At 43.3% G+C, this 19,309-nt stretch overlaps 1 protein-coding gene across 5 annotated transcripts in view; it reads right to left on the bottom strand.

Moving 5' to 3' along the window:
- Positions 1 to 19,309, bottom strand: part of EHBP1 (EH domain binding protein 1) — a 739,122-nt gene that overhangs the window by 488,964 nt on the left and 230,849 nt on the right. For all 5 annotated transcript variants that reach the window (XM_082251356.1, XM_082251359.1, XM_082251357.1 and 2 more), the window contains exon 6: positions 13,368 to 13,549. In XM_082251356.1, the coding sequence (XP_082107482.1) occupies positions 13,368 to 13,549 (182 nt within the window). The remainder of the gene's footprint in view (positions 1 to 13,367; positions 13,550 to 19,309) is intronic.

Here is a 19,309-nt window from a genome sequence, read left to right as displayed (position 1 = left end):
CTTTCGTTCATTGATGGACACTACTTCTCCGTAATTCAGAACCATAGGGACGTCCCCAAGCAGTGCCAAACATGAGGGGTGGGACAACAAAAAATCCCAAGGCTAAACACAATAGCCAACCAGGTAAAAAGGAGCTCAACAAAAACAACTGGAGCCCAACCTGAACAATATACCTCCAAAGAGAGAAGAGACCCTCTAAAACAGCAGCCTGCAAAACTTTGCCGCCAAAGGAAGCATCCGCAGATGCCAACACATCCTCTTTGTAGAATTTTGTGAAAGTGTGCACCGACAAACAAGTGGCCGCCTTGCAAACCTGCGTCATTGACACCTGATGACGAAAGACCCAGGAAGCACTAAGCACCAGAGTAAAGTGTGCCTTTACAAAGAAAGGAGTAACCTGACCCCTGATCAAATAGGCCTAAGTCACCGTCTGTCTGATTTCTGTGGAATATAATGTCTGACCTCCGAAAAGACTCTGTGGCTGCAAAACACAACAGAATCGCCCGAACCACAACCAAGGCATGCAAAGCAAATTCTTTAGGATGTTTAGGCCTGGGACACAGGGAAGGCAACAGAAGGTCTTCCTTCAAATGGAAATCAGAGGCTACCTTAGGAAGGAACGACGGACATGGGCAAAGAAAAACCTTATCTTTGTGGACCACCATAGGGGGTACGACAAGAGAATGCCGCCAGCTCCAACACAATGTGAGTAGAAGTGATAGCCACCAAAAAAGGCCACTTTCTCGGACAGCGTAAGCAGGAGAATCTCCTGAAAATTCTCAAAGGTAACAGTAGATCCTTCTTGAGAAGCAGTCTCTAAGGGACGTTGGGGACCAGCCCCATCAGGTCGGCGTACCAAGACCAACGAGGCCAATCGGGGGCCATTAGAATTAACGGAATCCCCTTGATTCTGCACAAAAGCCACGGCAGAAGCTTGAGAGAAAGAAAGGCATAGATCAGACAATACTGGCCCCACAGAGCCACCAGAGTGTCTGGGGAGTCTCCCGGAGGATCCCTTGACCACGCCACAAACCTCGGCAACCTTCTGTTAAGCCAGGACACCAACAGATCCACTTCAAGAGAGTCCAACTGGAGACATATCTGATGAAACACATCCAGATGAAGGGACCCCTGGTCCAATGCCTGCCGACTCAGATAGTCCGCCTGACAGTTTTACACTCCTGAAATGTGTACGACAGAGAGGGCTGGACAAAGCGTTCTGCTCACTGGAGAATGCTGGCTACTTCCAGGGCTGCAAACTCACTCTTTGCTCTGCCCTGTTGATTGACATAGGCCACAGCTGTGGCATTGTCCGACTGAATCCGCACCGGAAGCCTCTGGAGGCGATCCATCCAGTGATTCAGGCACAGCCTGATTGCCCAAAGTTCCAAGACATTGATCGGTAGTCTGGACTCCTACATCGTCCAACAACTCTGAGCGGAGCTCAGTCCCAGGACACCTCCCCACCCGGGCAGACTGGCATCCGTGGTGACCACTGTTCAATACAAAGGGGGGAAAGGATTTGCTATGCCGAAGAGCGAAGCCACCAGACCAGGGACCGTCTGGTTTCCTGGCTCAGCCAGATCTGATTGTTCAGAGACTTTGGACAGGATTTTATTTTGAAGGGACCTTGCATGGAACTGTGCTAACGGGACCGCCTCAAAGGTAGCTACCATCAGGCGCAGCATCCGCATGCAAGTCCGAAGGAGGACCATTTGCTGGACAACAGGAGATGAATCGCAGCATGCAAATTCTGGAGTTTGTCCAGAGGAAGGAACACTCTGGCTAGAGCTGAATTCAGAGTCAGGCCCAGATAATCCAATATTCTGGATGGAATCAGAGCAGACTTCTGGTAATTTAGAACCCAACCAAACTCTTTCAGGGTCTGTATGGTGATCTCCTATCATCCATCAAGGCAGTAGAAGACTCGGCTCGCAAGAGGAGGTCATCCAGATAGCCCAGTACCGCAATCCCCCACTGACCTAGCAACGCCAGAACAGGGGCCAACACCAAGACCCGAGGAGCTGAAGCGAAACCAAAGGGTAATGCCACGACCTGATAATGTTCTTCTCCTACAGCAAAAAGTTCATTGGAAAGAAAGAATCTTTCCGGAGGGCAAGAATGAAACTATCTAGTAACCAGACAGTATCACTTCGTGGACCCACTTGTCATTTACCAAAGAGGTCTGCGGGCCAGGAAACCAGCAAAGAATTCCCCCCACCCCAAGCATGGGTGAGGGCGTATCTTCATGCTGAAGGAGCCTTGTCCGCAGGTCTAGAGAATCCTGCTCTCGGCTGCCAGACCAGGGCCGCTTGGAACCTCCCGAGGAGGACTTGAGGTTGAGGTTTTCAACCCTTGTCAGTGGACCCTGAAGGACGAAAAAACTTTTTGTGAGCAGAGAAAGACGGCCATATCTGCAATGAGGTCCTTTTCCCTTCCCAGACTGTGGAAGAAAGGTACTCTTCCCAAGGCCCAGTAAACGCCTAAGCACCACTGCTGAAACAAAAGCTTAGAAATCAGGGGAGCCACAGTCAAAGAGGCATTGCAGACAAACTGCAGCTCCTACTGGTCCGCCAACTTACCAAAGCAGGGAATCTGCTCACTCTCTAGGTCACGGTGCAAAAGCACACTCAGTTAGTGTTTGCGACACCAGGGCAATGGCCAGAACTGGCCTCAGCGCCGACCCAGCAATAGTGATCATATTGCGGCACACAGACGCCGCCTTTCTGTAAACCAGATCTTTAAAAAAACAGAGACTCTTCTACCGAAACCACAGTTGCCCTGTTCAACCTGGAGACAGGGGGTCCACCACTGGTGGAAATGTCCACTTCTTGAGGAGAGACTCCTCAAAGGGGTACCACACCTCAAAAGCATGTAGGAACCACAAAGGGACGTTTCCGACGCTCCCACTCTTTAGAGACAATGCGAGATGGTATGTGCGTGCCAAAGGGGACCAACACCTGCGCCGCTGTCGCAACTGCATCCTCCATTCCTAAAGTTTCCAGCACAAATGCAATCAGTGCATCAACTAGCGTCTTTTCATGTGCAGCTACAGGTGTGGAGGAATTATCCTCACTATCTGATAATCAGGGAGCGTGGTCGAAGACCCTGCAGGGTGGGCCACGTCTGTAGCGGCCGAGTCAGATTCAGGATCTGATGAGATAGCCGAGGCGAGGGAAGGCAGGGGATGCTTTTTGCTAGCCTGCCGCACAAGAGCCACCTCCATCCAGGAAAGAAAGCCCTCCAGGATCACAGTCAGTGTACCCATGGAGGGCTGGGACCCCTAGGGACCTGCAGCCTCTGAGACAGGTCAAGTGGGGAAAAGTGCTCCTAAGACTCCATAAGTAATGAGGGGGACCCCACAAAAAGTGTCTAGCACTGCTATGGGCCACTCCCACTGCGCCGGTAGCACCATCGGGTCACCAACAAGCTGAGCACCCCACAACCTGCACCAGAGAGAGGGGGAGGGATCCCAGACTCACCACTCCACCAGAGTAGCCCCAGTCTGCACCAGGAAACCCTGCTCCACTTGCAGCGTCCAGCGGGAAAGGATAACACTGGTCTGACCACATCTGGAGTATTCTGTCCAGTTCTGGTCGCCAATCCTCAGAAGGGATGTGAAGGAGCTTGAGAGAGTCCAGAGAAGAGCAACTAAACTGATTAGGGGATTGGAAGACCTTAATTATGAAGAGCGCTTACAAGCGCTTGATTTATTCTCCCTGGAAAGGAGACGCCTGAGAGGGGACATGATAGCGATTTAAAAGTACCTCAACGGTGATGTCAACATAGAAAAAAAACTGTTTAGTTGCAATGAATGCATGAGGACACGAGGCCATACAATGCGATTAGAAGAGATTTAACCTTAGGCTACACAGGGGTTTTTTTACAGTAAGGGCTACAAGATTATGAAATTCTCTACCGCAAGTGGTAGTAACTGTGGGGAGTATGGCAACTTTTAAAAGACTCTTGGACGTACATCTCAAGGATAAAAACATTCAGGGGTATGGGAAATAATTACGTCCACACACACCTACACAGGTTGAACTGGATGGACTATCATCTTTGTTCAACCACAACTACTATGTAACTATGTATGAAAAAAACCAGGAGACAACACCAGGGAAAAGGAGGAGGCCCAGAGGCTCCCCTGTCAAGGCAGCCGCTCCATTATTACGCCCGACCAATGAAAAATGGCTGCCGGCTACAACAAAATGGCCACAACAAGTGGTTCCATGAGGTTCCCAGGAGGGATCCCTGGCAATTACACAGCAAGGAGAAAGGGGACGGGGCACAGGACCCCAGTAACAGCCAGTTGGCACACCCCAGCCCAGTAGCCTAGCCGCTCTTCCCTGTACAGTGCAGCACACCGGCCTCAGTCACTTTCTCAACCGATCAAGCTACCACAGAGGGGGGAGGGGGGGAGGGGGGGTATCAGATGGTGATGAAAGGAGGGGGGTGTGGAGTGTTGGTAGACAATGCCTCCTGCTGCTTTTAAAAGCAATTCAGCAGCTAAACGGCTGCCAGTATTGCCTTTATTAAAAAAAAAATGAATTGCCAGCTAAAAAAAAAAAAATGAATACATTACCCAGGTAAACTATTTCAAAGCCTCAACATATAAATATGCGTTGCATTTGGCAAGTGCTCAAAACCGGCCCAGTCCTTCAGATGTGGATATGGCTGTGTATGGTCTCAGCCAGCGCCGCTGCTCTAGCCACACACCCCAAAATGTTTCTCCCTGCTTACTGGTGCTTGGTCAAAGAGGTCTGTACCTAATCTGTGCAGAGATCAGGACTTTGGGAGTGACCCAGCAGACCCCACCAAGTACAGAAAACTACAGAACCGCTGCTGGAGTTCAACTGTAAAGAAACTGGCATATGGGCATTCTTTTAAAACAGCTAATTATAGTTACACTGGACATACCAGTTGCCTGTAAGTACTTTGACCATCATAAATACGGTTCCTTTGCATCTCTGGTGACAGGATGGAAGACAAGTCCCAGGAGAGCCAAAAATGCTCCTCCACCTCTCACACAGGTGCCATCAGTATCTTATGCATAGACTGTGCTTAAACACCGACTTTCTGAAAAGTCGATATTTGGATACAGATTTAGGGGGGAGCTTAGCAGCACTACATACTGTATGAAGCTAAAAGGCTAGATCTAGACACCAGACTCCAAAGCTTAGTTTCCCCGGTTTAATTTCAAGGGATAAGGGTCTCTAGCACAACATTCTATTCCCAATGCTTGATCAAACCTATACTTTCCCAGAAACACACATTTTTATTAGCCACAGAAAAGCCTGAGCACACTCATACCATACAATATGCAAGAGTAAAACATTATTACACAGCAGGGTACAGCGTCAGCTATTTGAGAAAATATCTATTACTTAGTAGAACAAGGTGAGAAAGGGTTTTGTATTTTTTATTAAGAAGAATGCTCTATTTCAGACACAGTACAAATAATAGCCTATCTACATTTTGATGGCTTGCTTGCAATTTAATGATACATTTCTGTAATTGGCATTCTGTACAATTCACGCTCACTGTGTACGATGGAGTTGCGGATTAACACTGGACATTGAAATAGACTTTCTATGCCTCCCAAGGAATCCGCACATGTTAATACCCGCAGAGATGATTGCAGGATAGAACACAATTAAATGTTGTCAGGCAACAAAACTGAACTTTCATAATGTAGTAAAGAATAGGAGAGATAAAAGAAAGAGGGAGGGAGGAGGGGGGCTAAAAGATTAGAAAAAAAAAAAAAGAAAAGCAAAATATTTGCATAAATCCACAAATTAAATTGCGCTGGGAAGAAGTGAGAATGTATGTCCACAGTTATGGCTTTCTTCTACTCTCATTATTTAAGAACAATAAAAACTGTAATAAATGAATGCTCAAAACACTGGGAAAAAATAGCTTAAAGCATCATTGTTGTACATTAACCTTTTCATTAAATGTGACAACAGCTGGTGCTCCAGAGCATCTACAGGCGTCGGCAATATTCATGAAAAAGCCTTATTTAACACAGCGAGTTCTTTAACTAAATGGTGAGCAGACCCCATTCTTTTTTTTACAGAGTGCGAGGAGTACAGCTATCACTATACTTCCAGCAATCAGATTCTGAACCTGCTGGTCTCTACTCCTAAAGCTGCAGTCATATGCAGCCTCTCTGCCTGTCCCTCCCCTCCTCCTGCCCAATCACAGGGTGCTTTGAACAATGTGAACCCATTTGCAAAATACAAAGCCTTCTGTGAATGGGAAGCAGAGGGGAAGGAAGGGGCAGCGCCTCTCCTGTTAGAGCACTGGCAGTATAGTGATAGCTGTACTCCCAGTGCTCAGTAAAATGGTTAGTTATAAAAAAAAAAAAAAAAAGAGAGAGAGAGAAGTCCGCAAGGTAGCATGCATCTCGTGTGAGTTAACCCATAGTAAGCCAGCAAATTTTAGACAGTGGTTGAATTCCTGAAATATTAAGCTTTTTTTTTTTTTTTTTTATTTATTTAAAGAATACAACACATATAACAAGCACATATGCAGATAAATGAATTAATGAGTCTTCCAATACAACACATAAGTACTATTTTCAAAAATGCGCATTGTAAAAAATATATAACAACGTTAATCGCTACATGGTATGAAGAATACACATAGTATATGCTATTCCCAGGACCTCCACAAGAGTGGGGTTAGGCTCGCACTGGGAAAGCCGACTCCTGAGAGTAATAGGAAAACCAACTGGTTATGGACAACAAGGAAGAATATTGAAATTCAGCTTTAAGGAGATCCTAACGTGTATTTTACATACAGATTTCTGGACTTTTCTTTTGGATGCTAGATGTAAAATAAACAGTGACCATGCATGGTAAACAACTTCTGAGATCAAATAAATTATAGGGTAAACTACCCAGAAAGTGTATAGCTTTCAAAGAGTCTTTATGGGTCAGACCTAGTCCACAGACATATACCAGCGATAACAGCAGCATGTAAATGCTCTTTATACTAAGCAAAAAGCACAGTGTGTTTAGACGAAGAGAAAATGTGTCTACCCCATATGTATTGTAGAAGTGCTTTGAGAGGGAAGGAGTCTCCAATCCTGTGTCCAGGTCTAACCAGAAACCAGTAGGCTGAGTGTACAGGTGTTCACAGCCCTTACAATTAGGAATGGGCTCAGGCGTGTTCGGGATCCCACCTGCCCGATCCTGCCAGGGAGCAGGCACTGCACAGGGCTAATAACAGGCAGTGAGACATCTCCTGGTCCTCAGCTGCACAGATCGGGAAACGTCTCACTGCCTTGGATTAGCCGTGTGCAATGTCGGCTTCCTGGCAGGAGGGGGCAGGTGGGATTCCGAACACGCCCAAGTAGAACCGGACAACAGTTCACAGCTCCACCTGAGAGACAGGAGGTCTCTACATAGGGGCCAGGAGGACCCCAATCCATTCCCAGGAGTCAGAGAGGCTGCATGGGGCAGCCAGAGCATGTATGTCTGCACAGTGCGGGTGCAGCTAGTGACAGAGCAGCAAGAAGTGTCCACCTGTAGTGAAGTGGAGCAGCATAAGCCAAAGAAGAGGGCAAGACCGCTTAGGCAAGTGGGTAAGACCATCAGTGCTGCAGCGAATGCCAAGACTATCAGTAAGACCGTCCGTTGTGATATTGGAATGACTTCGGTTGGGAGACCCGCTAAACGTCAAGAAACATGCCTCTGTACAATGTGTTTAATGGAGAGGCAAGAGCTAAAGATAGTAAAGTAAACATGACATGGACTGACAATAAACATACTCATGGTGACAATGGGTTAATGTAGTCTGCTAAGGCTAAAAATGCTAATTCTTATGTGGTGAATAAAGCGAAACGAGTACACTGTAGTGAGAGTGTGGTATCGCAACCAGTTATGTCTAAAAACGTGGTATTGCAAAGTGGTATGGCTAAAGATGACAGATGTCTGATGCTGTAAAACCCCTTGATTTGCATGCATCTCCCCTGGCAGATCAGAGCGCTAGGAATTGGAGCGCAATTGATTAGGATAGTTGGACCAAGAGGCTAATAGCAGGCTCGACAAGTCCATCTCACAGTTAGTTAGAAGAAGAAGTTATAGTGTGGTATAAATGCCTGGCATTGTCCCTGGAGAAGACCTAAATAAAAAAAGAAAGGAGCACCCAGTGCCCAGAGAAATGTGACTTCTGAAAAATAATTTGTGGGCATTTATTTAAAATTAGCAACATGTACATCAAGCCAACGTGTTTCAGGGGACTAAGCTCCCCCTTTTTCAGGGCTGTTGCTGCGTATTATTTGGTGGGAACAATTCTCATGAGTAGTTATGCTGGATCAAGGTTTCTGAAAGGCAGGATGCCGCCTTTAGTTGTATAGGCAGCAAATTGAATTCCCACATAAATACTCACTCAGGAACAGTGACCAATCCAGTCAGTCTAGCGTGGTCTCCAACACAAGCTGGAGAAGACCTGGAAGCTCACTCAGACACTGAGCTTGAGGTTGATGGTGAATCCCGCCCCTGGCAGTGCTCTAGGAGAGCACCAGGTTATTGGGTACCTCCAGTCTGCAGGCAGCATATACCTGTATGTTGGCTTGAAGAAGGGGGTTGTACCGGGGTGATGCCTGCAGCTAGAGGCATTACCCGGGTACCGATTTTAAGACGATCGGCTTTCTTGTGATAACAGATACGGCCCAGCAGCCACTCTGTTGTTATTATAAGGAGAGGAGAAGACGTCCCCGTACCACCCCCCCTCCCACCGCCTTCTGACACTTTGCCTGGGTCTCCTGTCCAACCGGGAGACCCGAGCGACCAGCCAGCACGTCTGCTGGTTGGTCAGATTCCAAAACGAAACTGGACTCAGCTTCGATTGGGTCTCTGACGAAGTAACCCAGAAGCAACGTCACGTCTCTTCTAATTTACTCGTCTGCCAATGGCGCCGATTTAAAAAAAAAAAAAAATGACAGTATTCAAAAATGCAGATTTGGGCGTTTTGAATACTTAAGTGCAAAGGAGGAATGCAGACCACAGATCCTTCCATAAAAAGTATCTGTCAATGCCTATTACAGACACAAGAGATATTTTTTTTTTTAAAGGAACAGTGGAAAAAAGAAAAAAGAAAATTTGGTAAAAATAACTAAAAAATTTTTGAAGCGCCCCCGTGTTCACGAACCAAAAAAAAAAAAAACCGCATATGTAAGTCACGCCTGCAAATGTAAAACGGTGTTCAAATCACATGTGAGGTATTGCTGAAATCGTCAAAGAGAGCTATAATTATAGCAAAAGACCTCCTCTGTGACTCTAAACTGGAAACCGTTAAAACATTTTTTAAAGTGTTGAAGATTTTTAAGTACAGTAGTATGTCACCATTCCACGAGTGTGCAATTTAAACCGTAACACGTTAGGTATCTATTTACTTGGCGTGACATCATCTTTCACAATATACAAAAAAATTGGACTAACGGTACAGTTTATTTTTTTTTAATTCAGCGAAGTGTTTTTTTTTTTTTTTTTTAATTGCGTTTGAAAGAATATATATATATATATATATATATATATATATATATATATATAGTGGGCAAGCAAGGCCTTTGAACAGCATTTCTAGAGTTCACAAGTAAGTACTACCACTGAGCAAACACCCCCACAACATCAAGTATACAGATGCAAGAAATTTCCACATATCCTTTTATTACTGCTCAATGTCTGTAAGTTGTGCTTTTTTATGGAGCCTAGAGTACAGATTGTAAGTATATACAGCTGCAAGAAAAAGTATGTGAACCCTTTGGAATGATATGTATTTCTGCACAAATTGGTCATAAAATGTGATCTGATCATCATCTAAGTCACAACAATAGACAATCACAGTCTGCTTAAACTAATAACACACAAAGAATGAAATGTTGCCATGTTTTTATTGTACTGTAAACATTCACAGTGCAGGTGGAAAAAGTATGTGAACCCGTGGATTTAATAACTGGTTGAACCTCCTTTGGCAGCAATAACTTCCACCAAACGTTTCCTGTAGTTGGAGATCAGACGTGCACAACAGTCAGGAGTAATTCTTGACCATTCCTCTTTACAGAACTGTTTCAGTTCAGCAATATTCTTGGGATGCCTGATGTGAATCGCTTTCTTGAGGTCATGCCACAGCATCTCAATCGGGTTGAGGTCAGGACTCTGCCTGGGCCACTTCAGAAGGTGTATTTTCTTCTGTTTAAGCCATTCTGTTGTTGATTTACTTCTATGCTTTGGGTCATTGTCCTGTTGCAACACCCATCTTCTGTTGTGCTTCAGCTGGTAGACAGATGGCCTTAAGTTCTCCTGCAAAATGTCTTGATAAACTTGGGAATTCATTTTTCCTTCGATGATAGCAATCCGTCCAGGCCCCGACGCAGCAAAGCAGCCCCAAACCATGATGCCCCCACCACCATACTTCACAGTTGGGATGAGGTTTTGATATTGGTGTGCTGTGCCTCTTTTTCGCCACACATAGTGTTGTGTGTTTCTTCCAAACAACTCAACTTTGGTTTTATCTGCCAGTACTGCTGCTGTGGAACATCCAGGTGCTCTTGTGCAAACTGTAAACGTGCAGCAATGTTTTGTTTTAACAGCAGTGGCTTCCTCTGTGGTATCCTCCCATGAAATCCATTCTTGTTTAGTTTTTTACGTATTGTAGATTCGCTAACAGGGATGTTAGCATTTGCCAGTGACTTTTGTAAGTCTTTAGCTGACACTCTAGGATTCTTCTTTACTTCTGCGCTGTGCTCTTGCAGTCATCTTTACAGGACGGCCACTCCTAGGGAGAGAAGCAGCAGTGCTGAACTTTCTCAATTTATAGACTATTTGTTTTACCGTGGACTGATGAACAGTAAGGCTTTTGGAGATACTTTTATAACCCTTTCCAGCTTTATGCAAGTCAACAATTCTTAATCGTAGCTCTTCTGAGAGCTCTTTTGTGCGAGGCATCATTCACGTCAGGCAATGCTTCTTGTGAAAAGCAAACCCAAAACTGGTGTGTGTTTTTTATAGGTCAGGGCAGCTGTAACCAAAACCTCCAATCTCATCTCATTGATTGGACTCCAGTTGGCTGACATCTCACTCCAATTAGCTCTTGGAGATGTCATTAGTCCAGGGATTCACATACTTTTTCTACCTGCACTGTGAATGTTTACATTGTGTTCAATAAAAACATGGCAACATTTCATTCTTTGTGTGTTATTAGTTTAAGCAGACTGTGATTGTCTATTGTTGTGACTTAGATGATGATGATCAGATCACATTTTATGACCAATTTGTGCAGAAATCCATATCATTCCAAAGGATTCACATACTTTTTCTTGCAGCTGTATATACTTACAATCTGTACTCTAGGCTCCATAAAAAAGCACAACTTACAGACATTGAGCAGTAATAAAAGGATATGTGGAAATACTTTATTTAAAAAAAGGGGTCTACAAACTACAGCTCGTGTACCACATCCGCCCTACTAAAAGATTTTATCTGGCCCCCAGCTACGGTCTGTGGTGTATCCTGTATATGTGCATTGATTGAGGGCGGCTTAAGGTCAGCTTAAGCTTCTTTAAGGGGGGGCACTCTAGTGGGGACCCTGGTGTAAGGGGGATTTCAGGTGGGGATCCTAATGTAAGGGGGACTCTAATAGGGACCCTGATGTAAAGGGGGGGGGGAGGGATTTACTTTGACATGCAATATATTTGTAAAATATACAATGTGGCACTAGTACTTAAGTTTGGAGACCCCTGATTTAAAACATAGTTCAGAGGCTGTATTACTTTTAAAGATTTGGGTCACATACTGCAGTGCAGCAGCTCCGACATTTAAAAAAATGGCAAATTGTAGTGTATCAAAAGAGGTTTTTGCTTCTGAAGTCATAGCAGCCTGAATGACATGTCCCAGCAGCCCTTGCAGGTAATTAATCACGAGGGGGTTCATGGGTGTTCTCTTGTGAGTGGTGTTTGTGTGGAACCAAAAACCAACCATACTGCCCATGTAAACCATAACTGCCAAGACACGTTTTATAAAAGTGGGACTATTAAGTGGGCACAGTGTTTGGCCCTGCTTTTTAGCTGTTTTAGTGTGAGCATGCAGTAACAGTCTGGAAGAATGAATGGGACCCAGGGGCCTCTGGTCATTCTTCTGTATGAATTATAATATGGAAATGTAAAACCAGCTAGTTGGTGTCAGGAAACATTGTGGAAGCCTTAAAGTGATACTAAACACATACTGTTCAATTTACATTGTCCCTTCTATTTCTGTTTGAGGATGATGACCCTTTAATTATTTTGATTAAAAAAAAACCCATCTAAGAACCTTTTTCAGAATCGCTATACAGCTGTCACATGACCCTACTCTTTCCCAGCCTGTCTGCAGTGAAACATAAGCAGGAGGAGCTTCTAGTCCTCTACTGCTGGTCACATGTTCAAAATATATAAAAACAGCCTTTGGAATACAGAGTAAAAATAAATAATTAATATCAATAAACGGTTTTTAATTGGCATACAAATATATATTTTAAATCAAATCTTTATTATTTTTGGCAATAACATGGTGTGCGTGGATTTCTGCCAGTCACAGGCTGTGTCACGCTTCAAGGGTCTGTGTCTTAGAATAAGAGGGAGGTAAAGTCAACATTAATCCACATGTAATATCCCATCCCCATTGTGTTTAGCTGGTTAGTGGGTATGGAGGAGGAGGGAGGGAGTGGACTGTCATTTACCACTGTGTATACTGCCACATGTGTGACTCTATAGTCACATGGGCTGCTCAGATGTGATAGGGAGGAAATGCTCAGGATAGAAACTCATTAAAAAAACTGAGCTTGTGCAGAGTTGCCACCACAACTGCAAATCCCCGGCTGAATTGGGGGCATGAACAGAAGGGGGAGATAGAGCGCAGCAGGATCAACCAAGTTTTTTACGGAATACAAAAAATGAATCTGATAATGACTGAGTGATTATTAACAGCATGCAATACAGCAATTTTTGATAGTTTTTATAATGTGGGTTTAGTGACACTTTAAACAAAATCAAGGCTTGAGGAAGCAGGTGGCTGTAAGAATACTCTCTGATAACATCAAAGTTGTGTAACTCATAATGTAATAGGTTTAAGGATGACAAAGTACAGTATTTTGCTGCACTGTGTTTTGTACTTTACAGATACACATAGATTGTAGGCCAAAAAACACCATGCTTTACATAGAGCATTCTTGTAGCTGTAAGCGTAATTTAGGATGTGTTTATGGGGCATAACATTGAGATCCTAAGCCTAGGATGGTTGCCTTGAGTTCAGCTCTATTACAGTTCTGCTAAACAAACAAGGCAGCAACAGAGTAGAACCAGACCGAGAAAAAACAAAACTTACGTAGCTTTGCCTTCTCTTAGAAAAATACAAGAGAGTGAGAACTGAAGAGTGGCCGACACAACTTTTTTTGACAGTGGTTTGAATTTCAGCTTGACATCTGTTTGGGTAGGCATGGGGCTTGCGTATTGCTTCATGTTAATGTTGCTGGTGGCGAGGGCTTTTCGACGACCAGAAGTCGATTCCTGAAAAAAAAGTGTATTCATGGTCAAATGTAAAATCATATATTTATTAACACAATGTATTTCAGTTATTTCTTGACTACTCCTATTAATCTGAATAACCGTATTAAGTCTTTTTTTTTTTTTTGAAGATTAGGGTTGATTTACTAAAACTGGTGAGTGCAAAATCTGGTGCAGCTCTACATATAAACCAATCAGCTTCCAGTTTTTTTTTTTGTCAAAGCTTTATTGAACAAACCGATGTTAGTAGCCAATTGGCTACCATGTACAGCTGCACCAGATTTTGCACTCTCTAGTTTTAGTAAGTCAACCCCATACTGACTATGCCCTGTGCATATAAACGGCTGTGTCAGAACATGCTATCTGGATTAAAAAGGATGTGAGAAGATGAGTTTTAAAAAGCGCATTAAAATCATCAAAGGTATGGAAATCCCACCACCCAATCAGGAATAGTATCATGTACATGGCTCTCTTTTTTATATGAGTGTTTTTATGCTACCTTTTACAGTTTATATGAAAACCGAGTATATACAGAGAGCACTATTTGTCCTCTATTATCTAATTTCCATATCCCACTTTCGCATCTTGGGGAGAGAGCCACGAGATTTTCCTAATTAAGCATCCACATACCTGGAGTCATTGAGGGTCCTGGGTCCCAGCAGGAGACGCCTTAAAGTGCTATTAGATCTGCATGCACAGGGATATTCAGGAGCACATTGTTTTAGCACACTGGTTATTGGAGCATAGAGATATGGATACATTTATGGACAATTTTTAAATTGGTATTTGTTGCGCTGCACCATGCCCTTGTTGGACGCCTACATGCAATAGAGGACATTGGCTGCTACCTTGATATCCGATTTGGAACCACGCAGGTCGGCGTGTGATGTGCACACTATACCCTTCTTAAATGTGAGTGCTATATATCTTTACTTTGTCTCCAATAAAGTATATGGAAAGTACTGCACTATGAGGGGTTTCATTTTATTTTCTTGAGTGGCTCCCCTAAGGCATACTGTCAAGGTATCAATTCTGGGATTCATCTTTGTGAAGTGGTCCGGTCCAATTCGTTACCAAGGGTGTTGCAGTTCTATGGTAGTTCAAGGCCCAATATACATAAATATCTGGTAAGCGTGTTTTGGACACTCCTTTCGGTGGTGGATTCTCTTCACTTTACTGCAAATTGGTGCCGTGCATTATCACTGGTGGAAATGGACTTTTATTTATGGACTTTCTTCTTAATGTTTTAGCGCTACATATTTTATTCTTTTATCATTTATCATGCTCAGTGTATGATCCGAGTGTAGCTGCTTTTATAGGTTTTTTATTGTGCGTTTAATCGCCTATTTTTATAAGTGTTCTTAGCGCAACTATACCCATATTTTATTTTTGCACCATTATTATATCATTTGTTTACTGATATGGGGTAAAATCACTGTTTAGGTGTCACAGCAAGCAACTGGTTTTTGCTAAACATCTTTATAATTAATTTAATTGGTTATTCCACTTTGTGTGCACAGTGATTGCACAGATTGTTTTCACTAATATATATAGAACCTCAAACCAGTCTCACAGGTCTGTCATTCATTACATTTTTAATGCAGGGTGAAAAGTTTAGTTTGTATGTGGATGAGAACACAATTTTCCACTATCACCATCATCTTCGATGATCTAGGTCACACATGGCACACCTAACACTGAAAACATTCACCTCAGATGATCAACGTTACACGTGACCCACCTACTGCCACAGACAGTACTGCTCACCTATTGCCAGGAACACTCGTTTTAGATAATCTAAGGTCACACATGGCCAACCTACCACTGGAGACCCGCATCCTACTTGATCTAGGTTATGTATGACCAACTTGTTACCAAAGAATTACAAGTTTCAGCCTACCTTCTTAACAGGTGTCCTTTTTGCAAGCAGACGCACTTGAGCTGGCCCTGAATAGTCTAAATGGAAAGAAGGCCTGGCCAAAAGGATACTTTAATTAGGGAGAAGCATAAACCAAACCTGTTCTTTGCCTATGAATGCAACAGGTTTGTTTTTTTACCCACCATCCTCAGCATCACATACATAAAATACACTGTACTTCCTGGTACGGTAAATAATATAATTTACTGTCGTCCTCTCTTGTAACAATACAGGTGCTTTATGATTGGTTCAGCAGTATCACATGAGGCCAGATAAAGGAGTCCTCAGCACTGTGCAAGTTCTGTCTACAGTGACTTGGAACTTTTCACAGAGTTTCCATTTCCCTACTGCTGGCAGTGGAACAGACCACAGAGGGAGCAAAGCAAAGGTGAGTATGTGCTGCTGAAAGCAGGGGGCAATAAAGGAAGCTGCTGATTTAAGCCTAGTACACACGCAATGATTATCGGCCGACCGATCGTCTGTCTTTTGCCCAGAGTGGTGTTTTGTTGGTTGGAATGTGCCTAGACTGCACACGAATTTTCTCGCCCAACAAAATTCTACTTCAGAAGTGATGTCATGTGTTGGTTTGCTTTCTTTGTGTTCTTTCTTCTCTGAGCATGCCCAGTCTTGCTCATTAGATTTTTCCCTGTCGAAATCTGTACTGACTGCACGAAAATCGGCCGTGTTTTGACTGCGGACAAAAATTTTATAGCCTGCACACCAGATTTTTTTCAGACAAAAAGTCGGAGTCAGTTGTCGGAAGCATCATACTAACAAGCCGAAAATCGGCAGATCGGCCGTCGGACGAAAATTCCCTGCCGATTTTCGACACGGGTGTACGAGGCTTTACTCTGCATATGCAAAGAGCAGGTTTGCTCTAAGGTCAGAGAAGGTGCATCAAAACTAGTTACACAACAGAATCACAAAATATCAAGTATAAAAAAACACTGGTTGTTTTGTACATTATTTTACATCGTTTCACAGCTCAGAGAGTTCAATTTTCCAGTTCTCCAAACATGAGCTATGTAGAAATGTATACTGTACACACCACACCTTAATCAGTCTAATCGTAATGCCAGGAAAGAGTGGAGACACACCCAAGATGTTAATTTAGGAAAATAAGTAAAAAAAAAAGTTTAACAAAGAATGGAGACGTAATATAGTCTGTAGTTTATAATTAAATGACTTTACAAAATAAGATCATAATGTTATTTAAAGGATAGATCGAGCCAGACAGCTAAATACACAATGAAACACAGAGGGAGACTCTTGCTGGCCCTACTTTTGTGTAATGTACATAGTTATGGGGATCACTTTTTACTGCTGTACTACATGGCTACACGGTGACAACCCTTTTCAGAACTTGCAGTTTTGCTGCCCCATTTCCTGTCTGTGCAAACATCACCACATTGGCAGTGCCTTTTCAAGAGAATTGGCAACAGAATTAGTAATTGATGATTGCAGGTGGTGCCTCCCAATGACTTTCCTTATGAATGATATAGGTAGACGTCTGTTGTCCACATCATGCAGAATTTACAATAACATGCAGCAGCAAACTAGCCTAGGTTACAACAGGCTTCAAGCTCTGTGCGACTGAATCCATTACAACTGTCTTGGCTTCTTTTGATTCCTCCTTTCTAGAGGCAGGGCTTTGTTCCCTAGACACGGGAGATCAACAATTCTGCACATTAGGGAGTGGGTTTCTGAACTTACATTATGAGGATGGATGGTGGAACTAACTGTCAACCTACAGCACCGACGTTTGAATTTTATCTAAACATGGAGCACTTGGAGAAGCTACGCTACCTTCTCACTCCTTAACCCCTACTTATGTATTCCATTTCATTTTTCTAGCTACAGCACCAATGTTTCTGAGCGAATCCCTGACTGATCACCTCCCTTGGAAATGGCAGTTACCTGAATCAAGTACAAAGCCAGCAGGGCCCACTTATCTACACACACTTGACCCTAGGTCAGTGATGGCGAACCTTGGCACCCCAGATGTTTTGGAACTACATTTCCCATGATGCTCAGCTACACTGCAGAGGGCATGAGCATCATGGGAAATGTAGGTCCAAAACATTTGGGGTGCCAAAGTTTGGCATCACTACCCTAGGTCATTTAATGACTGGTTGTAAATGGTAGATCACATTGTATTGACTGCCCCCTGGTATTTTCTTTTCTCAGTCCTGTATGTCTTGTATGAGACAGTTAGTTTATCCATCCTCATAATGTGCATGTATGTATTTATTTTTTCTTTAAAAAGATCTAGGTGACTTCATACCTAAATGAGAGTCATTTAAATGTCACACTACATCTACAACTTTCTTTTCATATGGGAAGTGAAGGGAAGGAAAGCTACTCAAGCGAGGCAGAAATGTGAAAAAAAAAAAACTACCCTTCTTCCACTAAATCTAAAAATGTTTTGGATGGAGGCTTAAAGCAGTAACAGACTCAGGCAACTTAAAAATCTAGACAGTGTAAGACAAGACAGTTGTGAATGATATGGCACTTGTATTAGGTATAATGCAGCTGCTCTTTTGCCTAGGCCCATATCTTCAGTCTTTCCACAGCGTTGTGGGCCTGCAAGTTGGCTACCATAGTAGTGAAGTACAAGCTATTACTCTGCAGCTGCTCCCCTTCCTAGATCCAACCCCTCTGGTGATCAGTATAACCAGGGCTTGACAAATTTGCCTAAAATCTGGGAGCAAGCTAAAAAAAGTTAGGAGCCAGTTTTTTTTTTGTTTTTTTAATAATAATTGAAAAAAAAAAAAAAGAAAAATTATTTTTTTTAATAATAATTGAAAAAAAAAGAAAAAGATTTTTTTTTTTTTAATAATTTAAAAAATAAATAAATAATAATAATAATAACCACACTCCCTGTCCACTTACCTTTAAGCAAAGGTAAGTAGACAGGGAGATGAAGCCTGCAAAAACATCCCAAACTCTTGGGAAGGAGATGGGCAGACATTGAGGACAGGCAGGGGAAACAGCTCATTAGTGACTGCTTGTCAAACTCCCGGCCACCACAAGAGGGCGCCAGTTCCCCGTTCTCTCACTGAAGAAGGCCGAAAAGCCGTGACCTCAATTATCGGATGGAGCGGTAGTCTGTGCACTCGGGGAGTGGGTGGGGGGGGGGGTTGCGCAAAAGGGACAGGACACCTCCTGCAGTGCACCCCAGGCGCCAGGTCGCTAATTCTAGTTGCCAATGCGACCTGGCACCCGGGGTTTGTCGAGCCCTGAGCATAACAACACAATCAGACTGGACAGGATATGCCCATGATGATGTAGAACCCCTGGTAGGTTTGTGTGAGGCTAGAATAGTGGGTGCCAGGGCACTGTCAGTTGCGTGGAAGTGCTATGCTGCTTCTAATCAAGAATTATATGCTCAAGGTACATATTTTACTGGGTGCTTTGTCACTTTAATCTGCACTAATGAATCGGCACTAAAGAGCCAGTATAAGGTCTGCTTTAAGAAAAGTTATGGTTCAGATCTGAAATTAAGTAATTTGAAAAAGCAATTAACATAAACAATAGGTTACACAAGGCTGCCAGTTCACAGACTCACTTGAAATATCGGAGAGAGGCGTTAATCAACACTCTTAGATGACAGCTCAATTATCTTTGAAGAAGACATGTCATAACCCGCAATACCTTATGTCTGAGGTGATGCTTACAATCAGTGTCTTGCAGGCAGGTTTAAGGAATAACATGTGCAACTGACTTATGTCACAGGAAACCTCCAATTAAAGAACAAAATGTCCTTGAAAGCTCGACCAGTCTCCTGGACTGATAGAGCCACATGGCTTACAGAGACTGAAGGAGTCTTTCACTGGTGCATTGCT

Source organism: Pelophylax lessonae (genome assembly GCF_965119305.1).
Source record: "Pelophylax lessonae genome assembly, chromosome: 3".
Lineage (NCBI taxonomy): Eukaryota > Metazoa > Chordata > Amphibia > Anura > Ranidae > Pelophylax > Pelophylax lessonae.
This window is presented reverse-complemented; position numbering and strand designations above follow the sequence as displayed.